Here is a 21,076-nt window from a genome sequence, read left to right as displayed (position 1 = left end):
GGGACTTATAGGAAAGCCATGCAAGTGACAGATGGTGACTTGCAAGACGAGGTGTATGTTGAGCAGCCTTTAGGCTTTGAGGTTCCGGGTTTAGAGAGGGTGGTTTACAGGTTCCAGAAGGCCTTGAATGGTCTTTGGCAGGTTTCCAGGACTTGGCATACCAAAGTTACAGTTGATGATCCTTGTGAGCAGGTTGATGCCTGCTTGTATCGGAAGCGGTTTGGTTCATTGATTTGGTTGCTGAACACTAGATTGGACTTGAGTCTCCTGGTTGGACTGTTGAGCTCGTTCATGCAGACGCCTTTGAAGACTCATTGGGACGCAGGATTGCGGATCTTGCGGTTATTGCAGGGAGGACAATGTGGCGGACCTCTTCACAAAGTCTCTACCTTAGGCTATGCTCTGGCAGCATTTCGGCTCATTGGGATTGGTTCCACATCTAGGAGCTGAGAGGGGGTGTTATCAGTTATCTTTGTCTGTACCATAGTGCTCACAGAGGGCCTTTGTTGTGGGTGTGCCCGCCCTGAGTATTTTCTCATTTTTCTCCATTTCTCCATGTTTTCCCTACTTTTACTAGTCGTGGGGTGCTGACTGTACTGGCCGACTGAGCTCTTGTTCTACCTGACTTCTCATGTGCTGGCCGATTGGATTTTACCAGTTGTGGACTTGTGTGGTAGCATGTCGGCTGATTGAGAACTGGCTGACTAGTCCCATAGGGTGGTATAAATACCACCCTTCCCCCCACCTCCTATTGTTGTACCGGATCTTGTATATAGGGGAGAGAGAGAGAGAGAGAAGTTGTATTTTCAGTTAGTTGCTTAGTTGTTTTTAGCTTTTCTTACACAGACATTGTATCAGATCCACCAATTGTTGTAACCTTTTTGGTCTCATAGGTCATTTTGGCCTTCTGAAGACGTTAATATATCATTTCATTTCATTTCATTTCTCTTTTGTGTTTGCTCTTCTACACTCAGTTCTGCGTTTAGATTCAGGCTGATGGCTCTCTCCTGCATGTGCTCGTCTTCAGCGTAGGGTCGTGCTGCGTGTGCTCTCAGTTTTTTGTCTCATATCCGTTGCGTATTCTGACAGTACAATGCTTTTATAGGCTTAAGCCTTATCTTTTAAATCACACTCACAAATACACACATGACACATGTCATAGTTATCTTATCCAGATATGATGGGGTGTGCACACCTAAGCAGGTGTCCACACACATACTCACGAATAAAGTTACACACACACACACACACACACACACACACACACAAGATGACGCATACACGAGACAAACACGCTTACACGAGGGGCTTTGCTCCATTAAGTTTGCCATGTGGTTCGATAGAGGTGAGGAAGGCGGAGCTCTCATCAGCGCCATGAACAGCCAAGGGTATAACATGCCTGATAAATACACCCAACCACTACAGGGGGGAGGGTCTAGGATCGGGGCAAGCCACTCCGCACCGGCGGGGGGGGGGGGGGGGGGGGGTGTAGAAGAGTGGATGTCGAGGCTAAGTGTGTCCCTGCCTTGTATCCTAGTGAGGCTCCTCTCCTGGGCCTCTAAGGGAAGCTGTCTAAAAAGAAGCCAATCTCGTAGTGATCGTATGGGGCGCATACTCAAAGCTCCCCATGATACATGCAGGTGGACAGACCAGGGGGTTCCATATCAAAGGCTGATGGAGGCACTCCTCTGATACAGCTGGAGACGACTGTTGAAGGGTCGGCCTGAGGTGGTCCCAAGCTCGCAGGAGGCTGGCGCAAATCTTTCCTCAAATGTTGGGCTAAAGCCATGAGCCCTCATCTTTGTAAAAATCCATCTCATACTCTGGGGCTAGGGACCTCCAAGAACTGAGGTACGGGTGGAGATCCAGGCTAGGAGAAAGTCGTTCTAGGGCTTGCCCCCCGGAAGAAATCCATGAGATATCAACTTGTCCAAAAGCGCACGACTGTGGCAACTAGCCTCCAAGTTCCGGCGGGTGATGAACCAACCCAAAATCCACATGACTTGTGCTAGTTGATCTGTGCACCAGATGCACAATAGAAGATCTCAATCGCATTAGCGAATCTCTAGAGATTCCCCTCATCCCCGAATAAGTATGTTGGCACTAGGTAGCAAGAGGGAGAGCAAATTATGAAAAAAAGCAATTCACAGAGTCTGGTGAAGTAGACGTATTGTTCAGCTTAGGGACAAGAAGTCTCTAGTCAGCCCAAATTCAACAGGAATATGGTGGGTGTGGTCACACAAGGAAACGGAATGGTGAGAGGTAAGGTGAGAAGCATCTGGTTTTTCTGAAAGGAGGTATGATGGACACATGGCTAGGGGATGGGCAAGCCAGCCCCTTGAGTAGGTTTCCCAAGCACGCTTCTTATTATTAACGCCCAATTAACTAAGGTTACAATCTGCACACACCTAGGTGTCCGAACGGTCACTCACATAGGACCAAAATTTTATCTTTTACAAAAATCACTAAAAATAATTTATTTTTAATTTTCTAAAATAATTTGATATTTTTCTTTTATTTCTCACTAATGCACCATTCCCAACTTGAAATCAAGATTAATTAGCATAACTTCCAATAATGGCCAGCTTAAGATTTTTCCTAGCTCTTTATCCAATAAAAATTCTCGTCTAATATTTACCACATCGTTGCTCTATAAAATTTATATAATATCTATTATTACTATCTCCGAATCTCGGAATTAAAAAGTAATTTTATATCGCATTATAATGGGCAACTTAAGAATTTTTCTAGCCAGCTTTTGAGGTTAAATTCACAAGTTCAATTTTTACAACATAGGAGCACAATAAAGAAAATAACTGAGCTCATCAGATACGGACATAGATGATCACTTAACTCTTTATTTTCATTCATTTTAAGATCATAAAACTTGAGCTTCAGGAAAACCTTAAGAGTTAGTGATTTTTTTACCGAAGATACCTTCCAGTTTTGTCTAGATTTTTGATATGTGGGCTAAAATTGAAGCTGATTTTCAGCCGGTATGGACTAATTTGCAGCACCTTGTTGAGAAAGGTGTGTGAAGAATAGGGGGGAACAAGCGAAGAAGGCGGTGGGTGTGGGTCATGAACGTCGTGTGGGTGGAGAAGGTGCTCATAGGCGAAGCGGTGTAGTGCAAGCCGGCAAGGCCCTTGGAAGCCAAGCGCCACACTTGGCACATGGGCAGCTCAGGTGAGGTCTTTGGTCCCCTGGTCCATTGGGTCAATGAGCATGTGGCTCAGCTCAGCCCTATTGGCAGGGTTATCATGAGCTCCGCCACAAGGGGTGGTGGAAACGGACTGTGGCGGTTCTAGCTGGTGGTTGGCGGCGGCAGTTCTGGGGTTCAGCTAGAGGCCGGGAGATGGGCACCCAGGTGAGACGCAGGCACAAGGGAAACCCAGCTCTGATACCGTTTGATAAAAATGGTGAGCCATGGAAGAGAGAGAGAGAGAGAGAGAAGAGAGAGAACAAAGATCTAAAAGAGAGTATTTGCACGACTCAATGATAGGGATTTGATTGATGTGATAAAGCTCATCAAGTACAATGCTTTTATAGGCATAGGCCTTATCTTTTAAATCATACTCACAAATACACACATGACACATGTCACACTTATCTTATCTAGATATAATGGGGTGTTCACACTTAAGCAGGTGTTCACACACATATACATGAAAGGTTACACACATACGGTTCCCCATGTGGAGCCAGGTTTGTACTTAGCCATTATGGCTGTTTTTTCTTGGTAACTAATAGAAGGATCTTTTTTCTCGGAAGAAAAAAAAGGTTACACACACACACACACACACACACACACACACACACACACAAAAGATAACACATAAGCGAGACGGACATGCACACGAGGCTCTGAATGCCTAACACTAGTTGGCTGGCCTTTATGGTTGGTTGGACGTCAACCCTTACTTATTGATAATAATGTCCAAATATAATTAAAGTGTTCACACTTGGTTGCTCATTGGACGTTGGACCAAATACACTGAAATGGTTGAAAAGCCTCGAAATTGACCAAGACTCGGCCATGAACTGTCTTAAGTGACTAAATGGTAGAGACATGTCCTTGTCACACTGTCCAAAAGGTGTGCACATGACACATAGAATCTCTCCTCTGTGATGGGAGCTTGCCATGCCGTTGAAGGAGATCTTGTATCTCCACCTATTCCAAGTGGAGGGAGGAGGTCTCCGAGATCTGGGGCATCTGGCTCTTAGAGGGCTAGCGCATGCTTAGCAATGACACCCCGTGTATGTTGGGCCATATATCTCTATAAGCCGTCGCGGACGTTGTTAGCCCATGATAGTCAGTGGTTGTGACCCAAAGAAATCTATCGAGGCCTAGGAGGCACCTCATACATTCTCTCTCATACGGCTGCCTAAGCATGAGCTCTTTGTGACGGCGAAGCTGAGAGAAAGAAAGATAGTTATATTAACGTCTACGGAAGACCCCAAGGGCTTATGAGACCAAAAATAATACAATGGTATCATGGATGTACTGAGCCATGGAAAACTGTAAGAAAAAGTAAAATGAAAACATCTGACAACATGTGATCAACAGATGATCCTGTGTAGAGTGAGATATGGTGTGATTAGCTAATGACGATACCCACCTCGGCCTGAACTGATGTGATGGTGGAGTGAATGTTAGGTCTCTGTGATGGGAGCGTGTCATGTCAGCGGAGAACCTCACGAATCTGTCTCCGTGTGGTGGAGGGACCTGTTTCTCTCGGTCGGGGACGTCTGGCTTGCAGAATGGATTGAGCTTTCTCGCTAAGAACTCCTCTGGCGTGGAGTTGGTGACGGTGGCGGGCTCTGATGTCGTAGTAGAGGAACTTTTGTGGGCAGTGGATTCCGAACAAAGAAATCTGTGATGGCTCTCTGTGAGGTGTCGTGTTGGAGCCCAGGGTGTCTCTCAACATGTTGCCTCAACACTACATCCCTGTGTCGTAAGAGCTCCATCAAGTACATGCCCAAGCACCTCTGATCCTCAAACTGTATCACCCGTGTGAGTGGTCCGAATTCCTCTCGGAAGAGGCTGTGGAATCTCCCCCGTATCTCGTAGTAAGCCGGGCAACTTAACGTATAATGGGCCTCATTCTCTACTGCTCTTATGATGCATACTGTGCATGTCCTCTCCTCATGTGCGATATCTTCAGTTTTGCTGGTCTCTACTTTGAGGCGGTGGGAGGATACCCTGAGCTGGCCGATCCTGATACACATAGCATGTGACATGTGTATCTGTATGTATTCCGAGAGAGAAAGAAAGTTGTATTAACGTCTTTAAAAGGCCAAAATGACCTATGAGACCAAAAGGTTACATCAGATCCATGAGGTACATCATCCTGGGTACAAAATAGTAATAAAGAAAGATAACAAAAATCTAGAACTATAAAATCTGATCTAGGTACATGAGCAGAGAGCTCTCATATCACCCTAATACATCCCTCCTGGGCCGCTGTGACATGGTGCTCAAGGTGGTAAAACTGAGCTAGCGCGAGAAGGTCCTGCGATGATGGGAGATGATGGTCCGGATCCTCCTGTGGTGGCATGGCCGTGGGCGAGGGCCATGGGATCTGGGGCGTCCAGGCTCCAGCTCTACATAACTCAGTGGCTCTGTCGAGTGTCACACCTCTCGGCCGAGCTCTTGCACTAGCCTGTGGTTTGGGTATGATGGGTGGACCGGCCGTTGGACTGGTGGTGTGGAAGAAGTCGTTGAGAGCTCTCTGTGTTGGGGTCCACGAGCAAGTACAGCTGATCTGGATCTCACTAAGAACTCCCTGTGTCTACTCAGCTCTAGAAGAAAAAGTCCTAGGCATCACTGATCCGAGAAGTCCATGATCCTGGAAAGTGGTCCGAACCCAGCTCGGAAGAGGCATTGGAACCTCCCCCCGAATCTCATAGTATACAATGCATCGGCAGATGTAATAATCCTTTGTCTTGGGCTCTGTGTGACAGAGCTGGCATATCCTGTTTTCTGGTGCGGCCGCCTTAGGCCCATATCTGGTAGTCTCTGCTCTCAGCTGGTGGGACGAGGTGAGGATTTGACCAATCGCACATCTCACCCCAAAGGATAGGTGTGTGTCCATGTAGCGTGGGCGGATGATGAACCTACCCTGTGTTAGGCATAGGAGGTGATCTCTTTGTAGAAGGCCATCTTTGTCCCCAGTGGATGACTAGGTGAACTCCATGTCCTCTGAGTATCCAGTCTGACAATGTCCTTCCTGATAACCCTGTTCCGCTTTGTGCGGCTGAGAGAAAATGACGGGGCCCTCTATGCTGTACTGGAATGGGGGGAGTGCCTCCACCTGCATACTGTGCATGCCAAACCAAGTGCCTACCTGTGCATACCAGCACTCTGTATCTCCCTCAAGTGTCAGCTGTCTCGAGGACTCTAGGGCTAGCCGGGGGTATCTATCAACAAGTGGAAGCTCCCATAGCCTGTGCCAATATGTCACTGTCTGGAAGAGAGCCTCTGTCACTATCAGTGCAGCCCCCATCTTTGCCCGCACAATCTCATGAGGCACTGATGGCTTACTCCTAATCATGCATGAGATCATCGCCGCTAGGGGCCTCTCCATCGGCTTCCACCAATCATATACCTCCTCTGTATTTGTCTCGGCCGGCTCTCCCCTCTGTCTCCTCCTGTGGTATAAGCTAGGATCTCAGATGGGGGCACCATATAGTAGTGCAGGTGTAACTAGAGTATCAAATAGCCAAAGCTTCGTCCTCGGCTCCTGAAACTGTATCTGTGAGCATTGCCTCTCTAGCGAGCCAAGGGCTGCATATCCCCTCATCAATCTAGCTTCGGCCGCCTTCCGCATCGAGAGCTGAGGTCCAACAAAAGTGATCTGAAGGTATACATATGAGGTAACATACTCCACAGGCTCTCCACTGTATGTAAACTATACTGCAGATCTACTGTACTGTGAGGAGGTGTTAAAGATCATGACCTTGGTCTTTCCAAGGTTCACAGTGAGGTCCCGGTCCTCGTAAAGGTTTCGTAATGCATCCAAATGCCACTGTAGCCCTTCTGGTGAATTAGAAATAAGAACAAGATCATCTGCATACAAGAGGATTGGTATCAGGATTCTTGCCAAATGTGCTCCTAGTCCTCCTTGTCTGTCTATGTAATCCGAGGTCAATGTATAGACCTAATAGATTAGGAGACAAGGGGCAGCCCTGCTTCACCCCGATAGTGCTGTGTATGATCTCTGAGTCAGCTCTTGGAGCCCATACTCTGCCTATGTGAGTGACTCAGAGTGTAATGATCCCCCAAAGCATCTCTGCTGGCACTCCCATATCCTGCAGTCCCCCGTAGTGTAAAGATATGATCTAGTGTGGAGTGCCCTCTCCTGAAGCTTGCCTGCCCCGGTGCATTGAGTCTCTGCTCCTCGGACCATCTACTAAGCTCATGCTCCAAAATTGAACCATAAATCTTGGCCAAGGTGTGACCAATCATGATAGTCCTGTAGTTGTTGGGGTCCATGGGGTCACCTGCTTTCAAGATAGGTACAGTAGTATTGGATGACCAGCTGACTGGGAAGCCCTCACATAAAGCCGTGTTAAACATGTGAACCAATAAAGGGGCTAGTGTGTCCCTAGCATGGGAGAAATGCTCAGTGAGGAGTACATCGTGATCCTGTGCTCTAGCCTGCATCCTGTCAATAGCATCTCTCACCATGCTGAGGTGAAAGGAAGAGTGTGGGGGACGAGGTTCGGGTGGATGGGGGAGAGGTGGCTGGTGGGGGGCATGGTAGAGAGAGGTGGCATAGGTGTGCCAGGTGCTGGGTGAAGTAATCGGAGTCGGAAGGCGATGAGCCTGGAAGATCGTCTAGGCCTCCTTACAGTCCCTTCCAAGAGATAGTTGGTATGGCTCCTACTCAAGCTTGGCTAGGTAGGCTCTCTTCTTTCTCTGTGTGAGATGTCAAAAGATCACTCGCGCCTGCTGGTGAGTGGTGGATCCTAGCGCCATCTTCCGATGTAGACGGGCTCAGGTATCACAACATTCCTCGTCGTACTAGCTATTCTGTGGGACAGTCCCTCCTGGTGATGTAGGGGTGGCTCTGGAGTGTGAGAAGGCAGCTGCAGCGGACGTATGGAGGGTGGCTGAGAGGTGTGGTAAGCTCATCAAGTGGGATGTGGGGGTTGAGGTCGGAGAGGATGCCGTAGGTGTGATGAGAATAGATGGAAGAGGTCTCTCTAGTGAAGTGGTATCTCAGACGGTGATTGGGGAAAAGCAGGTGGTTGAATGGTGTATCGGCATGTGAGGGGGAAGGCTAGGTATACATGGTCGACTGCAACACCGATGGGGCGAGGTGAGATGGAGTGGGATCAGAGAGAGGTATCCCATTAGATAGTCCATTGTACTGGCTCCATGTCCGAAGGATAGGAGGTGAAGGAGTTGCATCTAGGCCATCTAGCCAGGTCATTATAAATGGCTAGCCTATGAGCCCCGTCGAGGGCTAAGAGATACTCTCCTGTCACATGCACTCTGCACTGTAGTGCATGCTGACAAGATGGCTCATCATCATCAGTGCAACATTGTACATTATTAGTACCTTTTAGGATGATAATTGTCGTACGCCATGACCCCATTGTAATCCTCAGTCTAGGATAAGGCAGGCACGAGCTACGTAGGTCATTCTCAGCCTTAGACAGTCAGTCAGTCAGTCCAAGTCCCTTAACCCACTTGAAGAGATGCATTCATGCATGTAGAGTCAGTAGAAGCCTTAGAGTTTGCATCAGGACATGTGTGCATTTATGCATAGCATTCATTCCATATGCATGCACGCCATCTAGACCATTGCAGAAGCCTTCAGATATCATCTAGCAGTCATTAGTATTTATGCAGTATTATTCCCATAATTTTCAGCATTTTCCGACTACAGCACTTGCCGGCTGCATCAATACCTGCCTTGCTGCTACCTTGTACCTGTTGTTGCTGCTCTGTATCCGCCCTTGTACTTGTTGGCTGCAGCTCTTGTACTTGCCATTAGTAACCGGCTGTTGCTACCCTTGTGCTTGTCACCAGGACTAGGCAGGCTGCTATTTGCACCGACCATGACTACATTAAAGGGGGGGACAGTCTCCTCACCTTACATTCCAATTTGAATCTTTATCAGGTACTTGTTTCTGTATTTCAAATTCAGATAATATTAAATTTTAATGTTGTTTTTCAAGTCTTGTGTAGGCAAGCATCACCACCAGTTGCCTTCACCATAGAAGGCCACCGGGATGGTGGTTTTTTCTTGTGAGTACCTTGACCACGCCCTCACATTCAGAGGAGCCAGTGAAGGTCATTGGGATATGAGGAAAACTGGGAGCACCAGGTATCACTCCCTTCGCGGTGCGTCACCATGCCAGGTGTTAGTACGGGCGTGCCTGTCGGTGCACGGTCCTGGAAGACCAGTGAGGGGCGGGTGTTCACCCAGTGAAGGTGGGAGACTGCCTGTGATTTGGTCTACTCCGACATCCGATTCTTCATCGACAAAAATCTTATTGTTTTTCAGTTGTATGCACTCCATGTTATGGAGAAATCTGGCCTTGGGACCTGTGAACACTTGTACATATAAATACTCCAAGAAATACAAAATGGGAGGGGGAGGGGGGTGGCCCTTTCCGGCCCTAGTGATGGTGTCAAGTGTTCTTTGTCATTTCTAGTTTTAATGTTGCAAGTATTGTCCATTGTTTGTATTAGTTAAGTGATCTAAAAAATGTGTATTTTATCTTCCGATTTGTAGGCTTCTTGTTGGGAGCGGTTACACTAACTGGAGGATCCAGTTGATCTCATGTCGTGACAGGTTGAGGTAGGGGGAATCTAGGCTGTTCTGAAATGGGGGAGGACTCTATAGGAGGCGATCTGTGTCAAGAGTGTATACATGCTGAATGTGACGGTCTGAAAGAGGGCATCTGTAACCAATGGGGCCACCCCAAACTCTGCATGCATAATGTCATCATGTATGTCATGTGCATGCCACATGGACATGGCTGAGACACCAGGCTAAGCACAGTTTGGCAGCACATGGGCTGGACAGCAGTCGGTAGGCATCCAGGTGACCACACGTGTGAAAGGTACCTCATTATTAGGTGTTTATTCCAGTCATGGAGGAGCAGCAATAGGCCGACAGCCCTACAATAAACCAACCAGCATGTTGGAAGGCTATATAAGGATGAGCAGTGTTTTGTGTTATTTATGTCACTCCTATTTTGGGGTCAAGAGTCACCTTTTGGTAGGCCAAAGGCCATAGATCTTGTAAAGTTTGTGTACTGAAAATACAGCTCTCTCTCTCTCTCTCTCTCTATTGATGATTTGCACAGTGTGTATCTACGGTGTGCTACACGCACGCAAGACTAGTTTCGAGGCTTGGGGAAGCTTGGAACTAGGCAGGCTGATTGACGAGCCGAGTTGGGGATATACTAACGGGCGGGCACCAAAGTATGGATGGGCGGGCATCCAAGTGTGGACGCCCGATGACCGGCCAAGAGCCTATAAAAGGGTGGCCAAGGTTAGTTATTGGGATATAGAGAGTCTCGCGAGTTTGTGAGAGCTCTATGGTCTTGGAGCCTGGATCTAGTGCAGACGTGCACCTGCTTTATGCAGCCGAGGCCAGTAGTAGTCTCGAGGCCCGCGAGGGAAGCTTCGTGGCGGTATGGCACGTCGCGAGGAGAAGATTGGTCGGTACGTCATCCTAGTTAGCTTAGCTCGTGGCTCGGTGGGGACAGCCAAGACTGTGGGCTCGCCCACGGCTGTCATGGTTGGGAGGTGAGTCAGGCCTGCACCCCCTTGCTTGTTTGTTTGTTCGTTTGTTTGCAGGATTCGAGTTTCGAACCAAGATCGATCACGAGGAGATCCGTGGGGATTTGACAGTGGTATCAGAGCATACCTCGTGAACGAGCAAGTCGGTAGGTTGAGACGATGAGGTCGAAGAAAGGTATGTGTTAAAAAGCTTGCTGTTTTTCTGTGCATACTGTTGTTTTCAGATTTAGTATGTGTTTTTTCTTCATCAAAGAGACCCATGTTGATGGGAGATGGTAGTTAGGAAGGGTTGATTGCTTTGCAAGAAGTAGGGAAGTTGTTTGTGCAGTCGCATGAACTACAGGGGGAGAAACAGAAAAAAAAAACATGTTTGCTTTTTGTTGCTTTTGGCGATTGAGAGAGAGCGCATGCGTTTGTGAGAAGGTGGGCGTGCTGGCGGGTTGCACGCTGGCAGGTGTTGGAGTCGGGCTTCCGACAGCTATAGTCGGACAGGCGCCTAAGGCTTGTATAGCCAGGCGGCAGGCCTGCGTAGCTTGACAGCCAACGCAGCCTAGCGCAGGCGCCCAAGCCAGGCAAGGCAGGCGCCCAGGCCACGTGGCCTTGTGGCCAGGCATACTCGGGCGGTTGCAGGCGCAGGCTGGCGTGAAGCGCCGGCTGAAACACAGTTGCTGGCAGCAGCCGACGGCAGCAGGCAGGGTGGCGCCGGCAGGACGACTCGCGCAGGCAGCCGACGGTGACGTCAACAGCAACGCCGGTGTTTTATTTTATTTTTTTAAAAGAGTATAGAATATATATATCCGTATATATATATATATATATATATATATATTCAAGAAAAAATAACACAAAAGCAAAGCAAAAGCTAAGCCTAGCTTTTGGAGATTTTTAGCTTTTGGGAAACCTTTATAAACCCCCTTGAGTGGGCTTCTTGCCACACATCTCTCAAGTTTTCAAGCTCTCAAGCTCTCAAGTTCACTCGCACTTTCCTTGTGCAAAGATCGAATTTTCTCTCCACGTACCCTCTTCACGATGTCGACCCAAGAATCAGAGTTGGAGTCCCCTGTGGAACGCGAAGGCTTGCCGGCTACGGAAGGTACCGATGCCGATCTTTTTGACGATTTTGTGTCAAAATCAGATTTCCAAGAGTTCAAAGTAGCTCTCGAAGCTTCTTCGACGGAACGTCAGGCACAAATCGCAGCCCAGATGCAGGCTTTGCAGAACTCCATCGCTCTATTGACCACTACCCTCTCTACTTTCTCGGGTATGGATACCTTGGCTTCAACTTTAGGCCCCAATATTACTCTGGAACCGTTCGGGGGCGATCAAAAGCAGCGCACCAAGGAGATCGTGGACACTTGGCTACATAAGTGGCAAGTTCACTTTCAGTTTCATCCATATGATGATGGAAAGAAGATCCAGTTAGCAGCAGGTTTCCTGTCCGGCAAAGCTTTGCTTTGGTGGAAGGAACTCAACCCTAAGCCAACGACTTGGGCACAATTCAAAGACGTTTTCAAGAAAGAATTCCTCAAGAAAGAGGATGATTACGATGTTGTTGCCCGGTTTTCAGCTTTGACCATGACCTCGCAGCACCTCACTTATGAGGTCTATCTCCAGAAGTTTCGTGACTTGCAGATGAAAGCTACAAAGATGGATCCCACTACTCTTTTGGGGTTTTTCGTAGCTGATTTACCAGACTCGTACCGTTTACAGGTCAAAAATAACAAATGTAAAACATTGGACGAGGCCATTCATTCAGCTCGTATCTATGATGATACAATGGTCTCTTCCAAGTCGAAACCCGTTACCGAGCAGGGGAACAAACATAAAAGAAAGTTCTCCGCACCTATGGCTAACACGACAGAAGGAAAGTCTTCGGACCAATCTTCGAAGAATTCAAGTTCGACACCAGCGAAGAAGAAACGACTCCTTAGGGCTTTAAAGCTCAAGAAGGAAGGACGTTGTTTTATGTGCGAAGAAAGAGGACACATGCGTAACGAGTGCCCAAAGCAAAAGAGTACCAAGACAAACGCAGGACCCAAGCCAAAGGCAGCTAACCAGTTGTCTTTGACAGGTACGTCAATTATTGTACTTTCTCGCCCTAGTACTTGTTGTGTTTGTCTGTTCAATTCTAAGGTATTTGGCTTGCATGATCTTCTCTGAGTTTATGGAGAAGTGAATGGCCATAAAATTCGCATTCTTTTAGACCCTGGCAGTTCGCATAACTTTGTTAACTACAAACTTGTGCAGAACTTGAGTCTTGATACGACACTCAGCGACCTTACCTATGAGGTACGTCTACCTGCAGGAAGGCAAGTTTGGGATCGCAAGGTGGAGATGCTTCCAATCCAGATTTAGGACTATAAAGATACTTTGGAATGCTATGTTATGCATCTGGAAAATGTAGACTTGTTATTAGGGATTGAGTGGTTTAAGACTCTTGACATCCAAATAGATTGGTCTAGTCATATTTTTTCTTTTCAGCATAGGGACACCAAGTATAGTATTTTAGGTGATTGTATCCATCCCTCTCAGGGACCTCTTGTAAATACAATTGATTTTGGAAATATAATGGATTCTTCTTTGTATACCGCTTTCCATTGTGTATTGATTCCACTTTCTTCTTTTCTCATCCCTTTTATGGATGTGAATGAATTAAGTCTGTTTGAAAGCAAAGAATTACAGAAGATACTTGATTCGTTTCAAGATGTATTTCCTAAGGAACTGCCATCGGGTTTACCACCTAAACGGGCAGTAGATCATCGTATTGACTTGATCCCTGGTGCTCATCCTGTGAGTATTCCACCTTATAGGATGAGCCAAGCCGAGGCAGATGAGTTGGCTAAACAACTCGAAGATTATTTAAGGATGGGCCAGATCCGTCCATGTAAATCACCTTGGGGTGCACCTGTGTTGCTTAGGAGAAAGAAGGACAATACCTGGAGAATGTTACAAGAGATTAAACAAGCTGACCATTAAGAACCGTTATCCTCTCCCTAGATCAGATGACCTGATTGACCGGTTAGCAGGAGCGAAATATTTCACGAAGATAGATTTACGTACTGGCTATCACGAGATACGTATTCATGAAAGGCATGTCGAAAGAACCGCTGTTCGGACTAGGTATGGCCATTACGAGTTTCTCGTATTACCTTTTGGGTTAACTAATGCTCTAGCCACTTTCCAGCAAATGATGAACAATCTTTTTCGTGAACATTTGGGGAAATTTGTGGTGGTGTTCTTGGATGATATTTTGATTTATAGTCGTACTCTTGAGGATCATGTCAGACACCTCACGATTGTCTTATCTATTTTAAACAGAATCGACTATATGCTAAGTTAAGTAAATGTGAGTTCTTTATGACCGACATCATTTACTTGGGACACAAGATCACTCGAGATGGATTGAGCATTGACTATGACCGAGTTCAAAAGGTTCTGGACTGGCCTATACTACGAACAGTGAAACAACTTCGTTCTTTTCTCGGTTTTGTTGTTTTTCTTGGGAAATCTGTACGGGAGTACTCTCAGCTCACACTACCGATGACCGACTTATTGAAAGGTCGTGGACGTAAGTCAAATCAGCCTATCACTTGGAATAACGATTTGGATATGGCCTTCAGACTTTTGAAAGATAAAGTCAAGGAAGCACCTATCTTAGCATTGCCTGATGCTAGTCGGTCTTATGTTCTTGAAACTGATGCCAGTGACTATGCTATCGGGACTGCTTTATTTCAAGATGGTAGACCGGTTGCTTTTGAAAGTAAAAAGCTAGACGACACTCAATCTCGTTGGCCAACCCTTGAGAAGGAGCTTTATGCTGTGATTCATGCTCTCAAGGTTTGGAGACATTATTTATATGGCTCCAAGTTTATGAAGTATGTGTGTGATGTGGATAATTTGAGAGGCAGGAAAGCTCGTTGGGCAGAGTTAATGCAAGATTTTGATTTTGAGATCCGTTATCGGAAAGGGTCCATGAATAGTATTGCAGATTTGCTTAGTCGGATTAGAGAGGTGAATACTTTGTCGTTCATCGAGATTTCTACTGACTTATTTCAGTCATTGAGAGGGCTTTGCAGGACTGATAGCTATTTTGGTCCATTTTGGCAGAAGATCCAGGACGGGAGCTCATTGATTGACCAAGACTCGATGACTGAGCAGTCTACTATTCAAGCTGCAGGAGGGCAGTGGATGATTCGGAGTGGTTTACTATTCCGTAATGACAAAATTTGTGTACCATAGATCCCGGACATTAGGTCCAAGATTCTTAAGGAGTATCACGACGCCCCTTTTGCTGGACACCCTGGGGTACACAGGATACTATCGTTAGTGAAACACACTTTTTATTGGCCAAAGATGAAAGGGTATGTAGAAGATTATGTTCTCAAGTGTCAAATTTGTCAGGCAAATAAAGCTGAACGCTTTAGACAGGCTGGGTTGTTGCATCCTTTGCAAATCTCAGGTAATAAATGGGAAAGCATTTCCATGGATTTTATTACCGGATTGCTAAGAACATATCAAGGCCACGATTCTATTTGGGTTGTGGTAGATCGCTTGACAAAAATGGCTAGATTTTTACCGACCCGGAATACTATTACAGCTACGCAATTAGCACGACAGTTTATCGAGCAATTGTTTAGACTGTACGGGTTACCGCATGACATAGTCAGTGATAGGGACTCTAAGTTTACGAGTGATTTTTGGAAACTTGTATTTGAGAAGTTGGAAACAACTTTGAATTTGAGTTCCTCAGATCATCCTCAATCTGATGGCCAGACTGAAAGAGTGAATCAGATTTTGGAGGATATGCTTCGAGCATATGTATCCAAAAGACAGAGTTCATGGGAGGATTATCTTCCTATGTTAGAATTTGCATATAACAGTACTAAGCATACGAGTACAGGGTTTAGTCCTTTCATGCTTATGTATGGTTTTCAACCTAGATCACCTGTTACAGTAGGATTCTCAGGACTTCAGCATGATGCAGCACGTAATTTTTATAAAATATGCAGGAAATGTTACAAGTTGCGAAGGAATCTATTAGAAGTGCTCAAGACCGAGTCAGGTTTTATTCTAATAGACATCGTTCACCCAGAGAGTTCTCTGAAGGAACGATGGTGTATTTGCGAGTTTCGAAAGATTCCGAGACTTTACGGACAGGTCGATCTCCGAAATTATTCCCTAGATACAGTGGACCATTTCGTGTTACACGACGGATTGGTTCAGTTGCATATGAATTGGATTTGCCTTCTCATGTGAAAGTTCATCTTGTATTTTATGTCAGTAGACTTAAGGAAGTACTGGGTGGAGGAGATCAGTTAGTTACTTCTCAAGAAATTATAGATGTCGAGGACATGACTGTCATGTGCACAGTGGGTATCTACCGTGTGCTATACGCATGCAAGACTAGTTTCGAGGCTTGGGGAAGCTTGGAACTAGGCAGGCTGATTGACGAGCTGAGTTAGGGATATACTAACGGGCGGGCACCCAAGTATGGACGGGCGGGCGGCCAAGTGTGGACGCCCGATGACCGGCCAAGAGCCTATAAAAGGGTGGCCAAGGTTAGTTATTGATTATAGAGAGTCTCGCGAGTTTGTGAGAGCTCTATGGTCTTGGAGCCTGGATCTAGTGCAGACGTGCACCTGCTTTATGCAGCCAAGGCCGGCAGCAATCTCGAGGCCCGTGAGGGCAGCTTCGCGGCGGTATGGGACGTCGTGAGGAGGAGATTGGTCGGTACGTCAACCTAGTTAGCTCAGCTCGTGGCTCGGTGGGGACAGCCAAGACTGTGGGCTCGCCCACGGCTGTCATGGTTGGGAGGTGAGTCAGGCCTGCACCCCCTTTGTTGTTTGTTGTTCGTTTGTTTGCAGGATTCGAGTTTCGAACCAAGATCGATCACGAGGGAAGATCCGTGGGGATTTGACAGTGGTATCAGAGCATACCTCGTGAACGAGCAAGTCGGTAGGTAGAGAAGAAGAGGTCAAAGAACGGTATGTGAAAAAAAAAGCTTGCTGTTTTTTCTGTGCATACTGCAGTTTTCAGATTTTGTATGTGTTTTTTCTTCATCAAAGAACCCCATGTTGATGGGAGATGGTAGGTTGAATAGGGTTAGATTGCTTTTGCATAGAAGAGGCATGCTTGTTGTGCAGTCGTTTAACCTGCAGGGAGAGAAACAGAAAAACGAAAAAGCAAGTTTGCTTTTCGTTGTTGAACGATAGAGAGAGAGTGAGGACGAGAGACGTGCTGTCACGCTGGCAAGTTGATGCACTGGCGCTGGCGTGTACTGCAGGCAGTGGTAATAGGCGGGCTGAAGGCGCCTAGGCCAAGCGGGCAGCGCCCAGGCTTGCCCAGGCCTACGCCAGGTGGCCAGGCAGCCAAGCCACGTAGGCGCCTAGGCTACGCCAGGCGGGCTGGTGCCCAGGCCCCCGCAGGCACCCAGCCATGCGTTGTAGGCGGCCAGTGCAGGTTTCGTGCAGGCGCCGAGTTTCCAGCAGCCGACACTCAGGCAGGTTCTGGCGCAGGCAGCAGTGACGACAGCATGCGCCGTCGGGCTAATCCAGGAGGGAAGCGAAAAAAAAAAAACCAGTTAAGCATTACGTTTTTTTAATGCTTTCGTTTTTGTTAGGGGAGGTTAAAAATTTTGAATTTTAAAAGAACCCCCCTCTCAAAGGTTTCAAGATCTTTATTTTTTTTAAAAGAAAAGCGAATATATATATCCATATATATATATTAAAATATATATATATATATATATATATTCCAAAAAAAAAAACACAAAAGCTAAAGCAAAAGCTAAGCCTAGCTTTTCGAGTTTTTTTTTTTGGCTTTTGGGAAACCTTTATAACTCCCTCTAGTGGGCTTCTTGCCACACATCGCTCGAGTTCTCAAGTTCTCAAGTTTTCAAGCTCTCAAGCTCTCAAGTTCGCTCGCACTTTTGTTGTGCAAAGACCAAAATTTTCTCTCCACGTACCCTCTTCACGATGTCGACCCAAGAATCAGAGTTGGAGCCCCTCGTGGAACGCGAAGGCTTACCGGCTACGGAAGGCACTGACGCCGATCTTTTTGAGGAGTTTGTGTCAAAATCAGATTTCCAAGAGTTCAAAGTAGCTCTCGAAGCTTCTTCGTCGGAACGTCAGGCACAAATCGCAGCCCAGATGCAGGCTTTGCAGAACTCCATCGCTCTCTTGACCACTACCCTCTCTACTTTTTCGGGAATGGATACCTTGGCTTCTGCTTTAGGCCCCAATATTACTCCGGAACCGTTCGGGGGCGAGCAAAAGCAGAGAACCAAGGAGATCGTTGACACTTGGCTACACAAGTGGCAAGTTCACTTTCAGTTTCATCCATATGATGATGGAAAGAAGATACAGTTAGCAGCAGGTTTCCTGTCCGGCAAAGCTTTGCTTTGGTGGAAGGAACTGAACCCAAAGCCAACGAATTGGGCACAATTCGAAGACATTTTCAAGAAAGAATTCCTCAAACACTTATTGTACGTGGCATAGTAGGATCTAGATCTTTCATCTTGTATTAACTTAGAGTTTGAGATCTTAGCTTTCAGTTTTCAGTTTTAGTTTATTGCTGCTTTTTCTTTTTTCATCCATGATGAGATTTCATGGACACTATATATACATCATTTTGGTCTCATAGACCTTTTGAAGATGTTAATATAACTCTTTCTCTCTCTCTCTCTCTCTCTCTCTCAAGTTTTCTACTAATTTTTTGGTTCACTGTGGCGATGTGAGAGACACCATTTAGGAATAAGCTGTGGGAGCGCTAGAGATCATAAGCAGCTGGAGAAAAGAGTTTACTTTTTGTGGGAGATAATTGCTACTGTCTGGCCTTGATTTTTTGTTGAGGCTCTTTGTCCAGACTTGGACTCTCCACACCATATTTTCTATCCCAGAAGGCTGGAGATCAAGGAACTAGGAAACTACATAACCATCATGGTGATTCACACTGTAACTAGGATCTAAACCTCAGCACTCGAGTCCATGGTGAGCACTTTCACAGATAGCTAGAGAACAGGTCAATTTTAGATGCTACTCCGCTTTGGATCACATTTGTACTTTAAGGGTAGTTTTTGAGGAGGCACAAGCTAGGGCTTAGAAACTCTATTGCTGTTTGTGCATTATCTAATACTGTTCCATATAGAGTAGTCTTTTGATCAGCTTTTGGAGCATGACCTTCTAGAGAAGGTGATCTAGGCTGCAATGACCCCCTGTATGAGCAGTTTACAGGACTCGGTGTCATTGGAGCGAAGCAGCGCTGTCCGTAACTTTAGGGTATTATGGTTGAGATTTCCAGGTGTGGACAAATATTGCTCTTGTTGGTAATGTGTTTTAAGGTTGTTCGCAACTAACTTCCTGCATAAACAGTAGCAGGGTCCAGTACTTCGCAAGGATGGACGAATGTTTGCTCATTAGTACCTTAACTCATTTGCAGGATGTAGCTGAAAAGGATTTTATCCACATAACTTACACGGATGCTGTGGATATCTTGTTAAAAGCCAATGCGAAATTTGAGTATCCTGTATGTCAATCCATCTCATAAAGGAAGGTAGAAGGGTATGCATTCATGCCCGGTATACGTGTTTCTCATAACTGCTTATAGTTGTGTGTAGGTCAAGTGGGGTTGTGATTTACAGAGCGAGCACGAACGATACATAACTGAGAAAGTGTTCAAAGGGACACCTGTGATTGTAACCGACTACCCTAAGGTCAGCAATAACCTTTCTTTTCCATGAGTCCGTATGTAAGGGTCATTACAGACACGTCCCCTGCCTGTCAGACGGGGGTTGGAAGGAGGGCATGGAGAACAGGTGGGTGAGACACGTGCTTTTAGAGTAGAAGCAAAGCGAAGTGCATTTGCATGCTCTCTTTTAAAAGGTCTGCTAAATCCAGAGTTAATGACCATTCTACATATAAGTTCCACTGCTAATTTGTTCCACATTGCAGGACATAAAGGCATTTTATATGAGGCAAAATGACGACGGAAGGACAGTGGCAGCCATGGATCTTCTTGTTCCAAGGGTATAGAGTAAAATCAGTTTAATGATCTTCACATGCTTAGTTTAACGACCTTCACGTGAACATAGCATGTCATGTTTTGGATGTTGCATTTTTTAACCTCCACTTCTCACGTGTTTTTCAAGGTTGGTGAGCTGATAGGTGGGAGCCAAAGGGAAGAGCGATTGCATGTGCTGGAGAAGCGAATTGAGGAGCTTGGATTGGAGAAAAGTAACTATTGGTGGTACCTTGACTTGAGGCGATATGGCACAGGTATGGTTCTTGCTTGTATGTGAATGGTTTGAAGGTTTCGTAGACCAACGAACTTTTATTTTATGGCTATAGGTTTAGTGCACATGATAGAGTGCTAGTGTCTGTATGGAAACTTGACATGCAAGCAATGATCCATGTGGTCATTCATTATCATGGGTTTATGCCCTATGTTTTTCTCGTACAACAATTCATAAACCTGGTTTTGTTAAGCCATACATGTATGAGTTGAGAAATGTTTTTCTTTGGCAGTGCCACATGCAGGCTTTGGTTTGGGTTTTGAGAGACTGGTCCAGTTTGCCACGGGCATTGATAACATTCGAGATGCAATACCCTTTCCAAGGACTCCAGGTTCTGCAGAGTTTTGACTGGCTTGCATTTCAAAAAGGGTTTCATTGATCAGCAAACAGATTTAGCTTCTTATGTGATTCCTGTGCTTTTTGTAAAAGGGGCTTACAAGCTTTTGGAGGTTTTATTGTTGGGTTCATCTTCCTAAAGGAAGAGTTGATAATGGGTCACCACATTATTTCTGCAACTGGTGATGGCTGCCCCCAGAGAGTATTTGTCGATTTAAAATAAAATTATTTCAGAAAGGTAATTGCTAGAATTTGTTAAGCTCAGAGTCCTTATCTTCATTGTATTCGTACATCTCGGATCTCGGATCTCGGTTGCAAAGAAAACTAGGGTATGAAGTAGGGAATATAATATCAAATAAAAGAGGCATCTACCTTTCTTCCAAGTAGTGTGGCTAAGCCATTAGTATTGCCACTTAAATCAAGGACCATGTTTTGTGGTGAAGAAGTTTCAGGGTTGTACGATATCATGTGTAAGATTAGCCAAGACCTTGGTGGCAAGGGTGTTGAAGGGGAAGACATCTCAACGAAGGGGATGAGAGCAAAGAAGAACAAGAACAGAACATGTATCCACACAAACAAGACAAAAATTAAAGATACTGAGTTCCACACAAGAGATTTAACCTTGCTAAAAACCAAACCTCCTAAGCAATGATGGTGGTCTAGAAGAAGAATTCTTTTGGATAAGT

General features: G+C 45.9%; 1 protein-coding gene across 1 annotated transcript in view; it reads left to right on the top strand.

Moving 5' to 3' along the window:
- NS1 (Class II aminoacyl-tRNA and biotin synthetases superfamily protein) overlaps positions 1 to 20,651 on the top strand; it is a 79,470-nt gene extending 58,819 nt beyond the window's left edge. The window contains exons 11-15 of the mRNA XM_086776966.1: positions 19,202 to 19,288; positions 19,380 to 19,475; positions 19,714 to 19,788; positions 19,911 to 20,037; positions 20,287 to 20,651. Coding sequence (XP_086633092.1) covers positions 19,202 to 19,288; positions 19,380 to 19,475; positions 19,714 to 19,788; positions 19,911 to 20,037; positions 20,287 to 20,402 — 501 coding nt within the window. The 3' untranslated portion in view covers positions 20,403 to 20,651. The remainder of the gene's footprint in view (positions 1 to 19,201; positions 19,289 to 19,379; positions 19,476 to 19,713; positions 19,789 to 19,910; positions 20,038 to 20,286) is intronic.
- The last annotated feature ends 425 nt before the right edge of the window (positions 20,652 to 21,076 follow it).

This window comes from Cibotium barometz, chromosome 37 (genome assembly GCF_041138505.1).
Source record: "Cibotium barometz isolate CiBa-2024 chromosome 37, ASM4113850v1, whole genome shotgun sequence".
Classification (NCBI taxonomy): domain Eukaryota; kingdom Viridiplantae; phylum Streptophyta; class Polypodiopsida; order Cyatheales; family Cibotiaceae; genus Cibotium; species Cibotium barometz.
Note: the sequence above shows the minus strand (reverse complement) of the source record. Positions and strands in the feature narration are given on the sequence as shown.